Here is a 9816-nt window from a genome sequence, read left to right on the forward strand (position 1 = left end):
CCAATTTGAAGATACTCATCGGTGTAATTCACATGAATGCCATACGTAATCACCCTCATGGCAGCCGAGACTTTTTGAAAGGGGCTGAAACCATCACGCCGACAACATTTTTACGTTGCTTGAAGTAATTTGAGTTTGCTTCGCTTGCCTTCAAAATTGTGACGAACAAACTATGACGCATGTGATACCTCCTACAGAATAGATGGGGCGGATAGGTAGGTACCTCGGCGAAGTAGTCCTCCATCAGTTGCTCGTGGTTGAGGAGGCGATTTCGTTTGATGTGGTTCTGGCCAATCACCGAGCCCCCCTCCGATTCAGCAGCTTCGCGCGGTCCTCTAGCTTCTTGACGGAGAGATGGAGGATGGTGGCATCCAAGCTCGCCGAGGTCAGAATCGTCCGATCTCGACAAATCGAACAGATCGACGTCATTGATCTCGTCGGCCGAGCTCATCCACGATTCGGTCGCGCGGCGACGGCGGGACCCGGAGCTGAGCGGGAACCGCGGGCGGGATGCGGGGCAACCTACGCTAGTTCAGCTTCGCCGGGCTACGCTGAATCGGGCGATGGGGGCAGCGGAGTGTGCTGGAGGCGCGGAGGAGGAGGGAGAGACTGAGCGATTGCGTGAGGTGAAAATTCGGCGCGCCCAAGATATGGATCCATGTTCGGTTCGCTAGTTCAACCACTACAAATACATGTCAAATTGGATTTTTGATCTCGCGCCCTGAAATCTTTTTTTTTTTATTTTGGATCGTTTACGTGACTGATCGGCGCCGTTTTTCGGCCGAACAAGTAAACTAACGGCTATTTTTCAGTTTTAGGTCTTTTATGGTCTCTGTTAGAGTTGCTCTAAGTTGCTGACAGGTGGGCCAGGGCGCCAGTCCGAGAGACCTTCGATAAACCCAAGGCGGCCCACGCTCACACGCTGGACCGTGTCACTGCCTCTGCTAGGGTTTCTCCTCCTCGCCCGTCCTCCAACTCGCCGGCGGCGATGAGCGCAACCAGGCCGGACCACCGGCGGCACCAGTCGCCGTTCCTCCGGGACCTCTCCTCCCCGGTATCCTCGTCCTTCCGCATGCCCCCGGCGTCAGTGCGCCGCGAGGCGCAAGCCTCCACCCCGCCGCCGCCTCCGCCGCTGCTCTCCCTCGACGACCTCTCCCGCCACTCACCCGTCCCCGCCGCCCTACACGCCTCCGCAGGCAGCCGGGTCCCCGTCGCCTCCTCCCACCCGCGGCGGAATCTTCTCCACCCCGCTCCGCTCCAACGGGTCCCCCGCCCCCGCGGCCTGGTGGTCCGCCTCCAGGGAGGAGAAGGCTAGGGATGGCTCCCCGGTGGACGGGGTCGTGCATCAGCAGCAGTCCCCGCCGACTCCGTCCGGGCAGCAACAGCAGCAGCAGCAACAGCTCCAGGTGGCGCTTATCACACTTCCGCCGCCCAGGGAGGTTGCGCGTCCCGAGATGCCCAGGGATTCGGTTCTCTCCACTGGCCGTGTCGACGAGGAGGAATGGGTCACCGTTTTCGGGTACGTGTGGCCTCTCCTCTTGCTGATTCGATTGGACAAATGCACTAGGTTTTGGCTGGAATTTTTACTCTGGATTCATATAGTCATATCTATGTCTCGACTGCTTTGTGTTTTGTAATTGTATAGCCATGTTTAAGATATGTGACTTAAGTGAATAAGTGTGCAAAGGATTTGTAATTCTATTATTTATGCCTCTAGAAATTATTTGCGTTTCGAGAGAACCATGTGGTGATACAACTGATGCTGTTGAGGGATTTATGGTTTTCTGAAATCCAGTTGTGTGTTATTGATACAGTGATGCCCAGATTATCTATATAACCTTAGCTGCAAACAGAAGACTCGTTAAAAATGATCATTGACATTAGTTTCTCCATATGAATGCTCGAAGCAACGTCCAAATACCCCACGGATGAAGAGCTGAGACCAAGATTTCAATTGTTGGCTTGTTGAACTTTTGCAGATCCATTGGCCAAAGAACTGTCATTCAGGGACACGTTACGATTAGGCTGTTACCTATTGCTCTCTTACTCTGACCAAACTCATAACACGACAGTTGATTCTCTGTGCTATTTTTCTTGATCACACTGATTTATGTGTTTTTAGTGATTGGTGTTCTGATGATGAAGTGATACACTTCTGTTGTTATTTCAACTGTGTATTAGGTAGCTGCTCTATCTTATTAAGACATGTTCTGTCTTCTGTGTATTAATACAGCACACTTAAGAGTAGAGTTTATGATTAGATTACCATCCAAAATTAACTGGTTTCCTGATAGTTTTTAAGTCGCGATGTACTGTCGATTTTCTTAGTTTACCTGTAGATCATATTTACCTGAGAGAATGCAAATGGACGTGACTTAATACCAGTATATAGATGTATTAGTCTCGTGCCCAGGAATGATGTTTTCCGTGCTTGCTTACTTGCTCATTTGTGAGCATGCCACTGGAGAGAGCAACATTTGCTAATAATCTGTGATTATTTGAGTTTTCGTGCCGAAATTAGGAAATTGGGAAATGAGAACCACAAGCAACCTCGTTGTAAATAGTTCAAGTAATCTTTATTGGGATGTTCTAGTTTTGCATCTACATTCTGAGTTTTGATGGACTTATGCAGTTAGACAAACCATCCATACGTGCTCATGATTCCATTGATATCTTTGGATTGCCAGAGATTTGATGAACACACATTCATAAGACCATAACCCTGCAGTGCCACTTATACTATTGCATCTGTTCAGCTTTCAATATTCAGACATGATTCTCGTTGTTGTATGTAATTGTTTATTTTGTGGAGCTATCTCATTTAAAGTAAATCTTATCTTCAATGCATAATCAGATTTATGGATTGGTTTTGCTGTCTGGATTCAAATCCTTAGGCTCTGCGATAAATTTCATTTTAATAATCTATGTATGCCTTCTTGCTTTCAGTTTTTTGCCTGGTGACACCAACTTGGTACTGCGAGAATTTGAGAAATGTGGGATAGTCTTGAGACATGTTCTTGGTCCGAGGAATGCGAACTGGATGCATATCTTGTATCAGGTAAACATTGATATAACTTTTTTTACATCATAATGTGCCAAATCTCTGTTCCCTACCCATGATGAAAAGTTTTCTCAAGAACAAGACCACAAAGTAAATTTATATGATAGATACAGTTGTATGTGTGCTAATTGTACCTTACTTTTAAGATGTGTAAGTGGGACAAATGGAATAAGAGGGATCTCCTTCCACATCCCACTTATTCTAATACATCCGATTTTTATTATCCCAATTATTCCACGAAAATGAGGGTCTATAGTCTAAATTAGGGATGTGGAAGTAGAATCCCTCTTATCCCACTTGTCCCACCTACACTCTCTTGGTTTTAGAATTTCTGGCTCCTTTTTTGGTGTATGCTTCCCTCTTTTGTTGCTCTTTGCATACTTTTTGATTTTCCTGAAAGCCTCCTGCTTCGTGTTTTTTTGAGAATGTAATTATAAAAGAAGTGTAGGACACTCGGTGTGATTACAGAAGCAACTAGCTACTTCTAAGCGAAAGTGCGAAACTAAGCAGCTTTTATTGATATATACACCGGCAATCAAATTCGGCTGAGGGCAACTCAAACCTGAGTTGCTGTGATAAACATCAACACCTCATACAGTCCCACCAACTGCCTTAGGCGCAGTTCCTAATCACAGAAGCAACTACATATACCTGTTTTCCTCTAGCTTCTTATATGTTTCAGAATATAAAAGTACTGATAAATGAGAACAAATCGTGGGTGACAAAACAATTCCTTCAGAGCATCCCCAGTCACGTCCCCCAAACAGTCCCCCAAAGCGATTTGGGGCGTGCGTGACATTTGACCGCCCCCAGCCGCGTGCCCCAATGGCCGATTTGGTCCGGCGCGGCCCAATAGAGTGTCTGGCACCCCCTGCCCGTCCATGCTACACTGTTAAGGGGCGTCGGACGCAAAGTGTGCGCGATGTGGCAACTGGTGGTGGGCCAGCCGTGTCATTGACACAGAACCGAAGTGCCGCAGCTTTTCCTTAATGGTGGTGACGGTTTCCAAGGCAGCGGTAGGCGAGACATCCCGTCAGCGCTGCCCCTCCCCACACTTCGCCGCTGCCCGCCCTTTCCCCGCCTCTTCCCACGCCGCATCTGCCTATATAAACTTGTCGTTCCTCTCTAGCCCCACCACAACCTATGCCATGCTTGGCCTCAATGGCTGCAGCAGTCCTTCACCTTCACCTCCACCTCCGTCCCTACCCTGGCTGCCACCTCCCCGGCCGGAGAACCTGTGCCACTTCTGGAGCCTGGGTTCAATGAGTATGAAGTCGACGACAACGACCTAGAGGACGAGGAGATGGACGCGCAGTTCCTAGCTAACGCGGAGGAGGAGGCGGTCGCCGCATCGGTGGAAGAGGCTATGGACGTTGAAGTGGCAGCGGCGGCAGTGCCGCCGAGGAGGAGAGGGACGGTGACGACAACGACCTGGAGAGCTAGAGCGACGGGCCGGACTCGGAGGAGAAGATGGCGGAGTAGAGGGCCATCCTAGAGTCTCGAAAGACTGAAGAAGGGGCAGGACGATGCTTGCGCCAGCAATGAGGGCGCCTTCGAGGAATAGTGGGGGGTGCATTGTTGGCATTTCCGTCGAACGGGCGCTCATTGAGGAGGGGGCTCGCCGCGTCATGGTGGACGAGCGCTAGCGGCTCCACGGCGAGGTGCGCAAACGTTGCTCTTGCGCCGGAGATGCGGAGGGAGCGGCAAAAGTGGGTGGGCCGCGATGAGGCAGCAGGGCCGTCAGGTGCCCCGAAGGACAGTGCGTAGGATAGGGGCCACTCGTAGCCGTTTTTATTCAATTTGATATATATGATCAAAATTTGAAAGAAAAACTAAATTTTCATCATATTTTCAGTGTTTGGGGAATCCATTTTCTAACTGGCTTTCGTGCTTTGGTGAGTCGTCCGACATTTGGGGTACGCGGCACGAAGCGGCGGCATCCCCAAATGGCTGATCCGGCGCTTTTCCTAGACGCCATTTGAGGGACACGGCTAGAGATGCTCTTAGTCATCTAGTATATCAGCATATCATACGAAATGATGTTGGTCTGCATTTATTTTGATTGTCTTGTACCATTGCACAGTGCCTTGATGTGATAAACTCTGCCTACCAGGCTACCACCAATAATTTCTCGTGGGGCCATGCTAATGTGCTTAAGTTACATGTCAACAGCTTCTAAATATATGAAAATTCCACTGGAGGCTCAAAGTTGATACATCTCATCACTGATCTGTATCTTTTTTATGTATACTTTTAGAGCCGTCGTGATGCACAGAAAGCACTCGCCAAACATGGTCAGCAGTTAAACAGTGTTCTTATCATTGGGGTGAAGCAAGTGGATCCATGGCAGAGACAGTATCTGAACGACAGCACCAATGAGAACTACCAAGGCAGCGCATCAGTTGGATTTCCATCCCAGCCTGTAGCTCCGAGCGGCTTCGCAACCAGGAATGCACTCGCACCTTTGCCTAGCAATGCCATGCAAAATGGCGGCTGCAACGAGAGCAGCCGCAGTGCTTCTGGAGCCATTGCTTCCCCAGCAAAATCGGCGTTGTCCAAAGTTATGGACCTAATGTTTGGTCTATAAAATCTGTTGTCAAAGCTGATGCTGGAAGAAAAAGTATTCTTTGCTTTTGCAAGCGGCTAGTGATTATTGGTTGCAGACTTGTGTTAACTGGCTTTCGACTATCTTAAGATGGCGAAACTTCTCTGCGTACGACACTTCTATGTCTAATATAATCTATGTACCATTGCAATACAACGTTCTGCCTATTTGCCCAATTTGGTGGGCTGTGATCTGGGCCGAGGAGGCAAAGAAACCGACTTGCATTCCATTATTTTGCATGAGGACAGGAGCAGGAGCCCAGTGTTTGAGCTCTACTGAGGCAATGCTATTGTGTTTGGTTGTGTGTGCTTGTGATGGTGATTCTCACTTCTTCTCAACATGTGGTTGTGTGCTAGCAATGGTGGTTCTCACCTCTTCTCAACATGGTAAACATAATTTCAATCTGATCTACATGACCACAAATGCACATAACTTGTAACCACTTTGTCTACGATCTGATCTACATGATCACAAATGCAAATAACTTGTAACCACTTGGTCTATGATTCTTGAATAGAATCTAACAAGACGAGACTACGAGAGTTGTGGACAAAAGCAAGATGAAGGTACATGTTAAAGAATTTTTTAACCGATTAACAAGGTGAGATGAATTTTTCAGAATTGTTCTAAAAAGGTCCAAAGATGAAGATGAAATTGCTAGCTTAGTAATAGGTAAAAAGAGACAAATCAAGAACTCCTCAACCTAGGAGTATAGAGATAAACAACAAATTGGAAAGTTGCAACTAACGAAACTCGGAATCGAGTTCTAAATGGAATCACATCGTCAATGCAAATGTTTTCCATGTTGACCTCATCATTAATCGAAAAACAGTTATGTAGATCAATAAAAAGACACGTAAAATAGTTGTAAGCAGGTGAGGAGAATAGATTTGTATACAAGATTATCTTCAATGGTTTGAGTAAATGCATCAGTAGAATCATCGCATGCAACCGCGTTTCTGAGAAGTCCGTAAAAAAGCTTCCTTCTTAAAATAGCAAAATCAAGTGGGACGGTACATTACTCGCAGAGATGATTTGTGCAGTCCGATCTACCACTAGAAGCAACCAATAATGTTGAATTTGGCTCAGTAGACCTGGCTAGATCTCTTCGTAATATATTAACTCTCTATACTTAATATTGTGTTGACATATAAGGTTTTGTCTCTGAGTTCATTGTGTTCCATTCTAAGCATTGGGGATTCAGGAGTTGAGTTCACATTTCATATACACATTGCAATTTTTATACATCATGATTTTTTATTTTACTGCGTTAGTGATTATTGTTTACTGTTTGCCACTTTCTAAAATTATTTATGAAGTTTTTATTTAACACAGAAGAAGTGGCAGACCCGGCATTTATATTAATGAAGTTTATACCAAACTTTTATATTTCCTTACAACATTATACTACAGTTTTAAGAAGTGTATGCACAGTTAACGAAATATAAGATATTACTAATATTAATTGTAACATTCTTTGTATTACTTATGTACATTAAAAATAAATGTACCTTGTGGTAAATTAAATATGTTTCTAGAACAAACTATGTTATTTTTCTATCATATATATATTCCAAAAACTAAAAATTGTATCCTTATTTTTTGCAGCTGCACTAATATTTAAATATATTTAATATTTCAGTAGACATGTCTATTACAAATAGTCTACCGGATATCTTAATGCCAATTCGTAATGTATCATTACGTAAGAAAATTTATACACCCTCCAATTAAAATTAGTTGACTCAACTTTATCTAGATACAGATGCATCTAGATGTGTTTATTGCGGAAAACCAAAACTGATCATGGGTGCATATGCACCTGGTATGTATAAAACATATTTCAAAAAGTAAAAAAAATTAGGAAAAAAATTTAGCATGTAGAGGGACATGTTCTATGTGTACACGTAAAGTTTCACGTAAAACTAACAATTTTTGTACCCTGTGTAAAAAAGACAAATAATGCCTCGAGAAATAGACTATTTTAACACCAAAAATTTGTCTTTTTAGTACAGGGCACAAAACATATCGGTTTTTGCTGAAACAACTTTGTGAACATGTAACATGTCAAGATATACACGAGACATTTTTATTTTTATTTTTTTAACATTTGGAAATATGTTTAATATGCATTTCAAATAAAGGGTGCATATGCACCCGGGTGCAGAAACACCCTGTCCCGTTTATTGACTATATATAGAGAAAGTTGAGTCAATCAATATAAATCGGAGGGAGTAGAAATTTCTACATAATAAATTGAAGCATTAGCTTGCCTCTCTACCTTTTTTCGCAGTTAATTAAATGTGTCCAAGTTACAGGGCGCATGCTCAATTATAGTCTGGCAAGACATGCATTTTATGCACCTGATATTGAAATATGATCACGAATCGCCAACGATCATAAATATGTTACGGGTTCTACAACTTTCACGTACATAATACTTGATCTATTAGGCTCATCGATCGTGTTGTGTTTGATATCATCTATGTAGAAAATCATACCAGTACCAGGTTTTCAAATAAATAGTCGTGCACACTATTGATACTGAAAATTTAGTTCACCATCGCTTTTAGTAGGGATTTCATCGAATGAGAGAGTAATGGCCTAGCTAAACATGTCAGCCCCGATCATGCATATTGGGTTGTTCCCACGTGACACACGGTTTCTGGTGCGGACTTGCTCCAGCAAACGAAATGAGTGTTCTAGATATTCAATAAGGTAGATAATAGTGCAATGATTATAAGAATATCATTACTCTCTCTTGTTGGAGCCGTTGCTTCTAGCAGCTGTCGTGATGTCCATTGGCCTGGAGAAAAGGGACTGAGATCCAGTGGTGGTGATAAATTTGGTGAGATAAACCTAGATTAAATTTTGGGAGAGACCGGCGGGGTGCTTCAGGAGCCATTGATTGGCCTGCAAAATCGTGATGGACCTAATGCTTGGTCTCTAAAATACGTTTGTCATATCTAATGGTGGAAGCGAAAATTTATTTGCTTTTGCAAGCCGTTAGTGATTATTGGTTGCACGGACTTTTGTGTTTACTGGCTTTCCACTATCGTTTTGTAAGACGGAGCTATATATGCTGGTGTCTACGTGACGCAGTTCATCAGAAGTATAATGTGGTGCAGCTCCACCGTGCTTTTCATTCTAAATTTGACACATTCCGGATGCAAATGGCAAAGTTTATCCTGCCTGATCTTGCCTCCTAGCTACTGAACTTATTGTTCTGGCCTATATGTTCATCACGTCTTTAAAATCGTAGCTGAAGGATTTGTTTATAACACACACAAAAAAGAACAATATCTGGTCGGCTGGTCAACCTGGAAACAGGACGGGAATGGTTTCCCCAGTGGAGACACCGGACCCGGCTTTGCTTTTTGTTCGGTTGTTCTCTGTATCTTGCTAGAACAAAATTGGAAAGCACAGAAAATTGGAGCTTGACCTTCGTTAGTCAGCTAGGTTTGGACTTTCACCGCACGTTCTGAAGTCTTCATGATTAGGATACGAAACAGCAGCGATTTGTCCAATTGAAATATCTGGGATCATTCGTTGACATAGCACATAGCATGGTCGAGTCAATAGAGCTCACTAATTAATTCAGCATTACTAGCAGTACTATGGTACTTAGCAATTCATGTTAGAGATAATGAAATATAAGTACGTACGTACTGGTGGATCCAGGTCACAACTTCAGCACGTCTATTGAACAAATCAACGATGAATGCACTACACGGAAATGTCAACCAAAATTAATATTGTAGTACAAACTGTACTAGATCTTTCCAAAATTTGTGGGTAAGCCTACACTGACAAAATGTGTGAAGCCACCACGTTGCGATCTTTGCTCAGACAAAAAATCATATATGTCAACTCCAAGTACACAATAATGAACATTTGTTTGAATCAAACATGTACATGTATTGTACCATTCAGTTAATCTCTAAGGTTTTTCTTAGAGATAATATTATCCAGGAGTACGTCCCACAGCATTAATATTCTAATTTTGTTCTGAGCTGGCCAAGTGTCTCGCACAAAGTTATCTTCGTTGCCGAATACCGCACACAGAAACATTGCATTTTATACAGACCTGGGGTTGTCATCTTGCCTATCCTGGACATTTTGTATCATGTGGAAGCAAAGAGAGCACGTA

The 9816-nt window shown here is 43.8% G+C and overlaps 1 protein-coding gene across 1 annotated transcript; it reads left to right on the forward strand.

Moving 5' to 3' along the window:
- Window positions 1–950: 950 nt before the first annotated feature.
- On the forward strand, window positions 951–5777 carry LOC124665558 (nuclear pore complex protein NUP35-like). The gene is given in 4 exon segments (XM_047202955.1): window positions 951–1165; window positions 1167–1519; window positions 2947–3058; window positions 5319–5777. Coding segments are annotated over 4 exon segments (972 nt in total). The 5' UTR covers window positions 951–988; the 3' UTR covers window positions 5649–5777.
- The last annotated feature ends 4039 nt before the right edge of the window (window positions 5778–9816 follow it).

The sequence above is a fragment of the Lolium rigidum genome, chromosome 6 (genome assembly GCF_022539505.1).
Source record: "Lolium rigidum isolate FL_2022 chromosome 6, APGP_CSIRO_Lrig_0.1, whole genome shotgun sequence".
Classification (NCBI taxonomy): Eukaryota; Viridiplantae; Streptophyta; class Magnoliopsida; order Poales; family Poaceae; genus Lolium; species Lolium rigidum.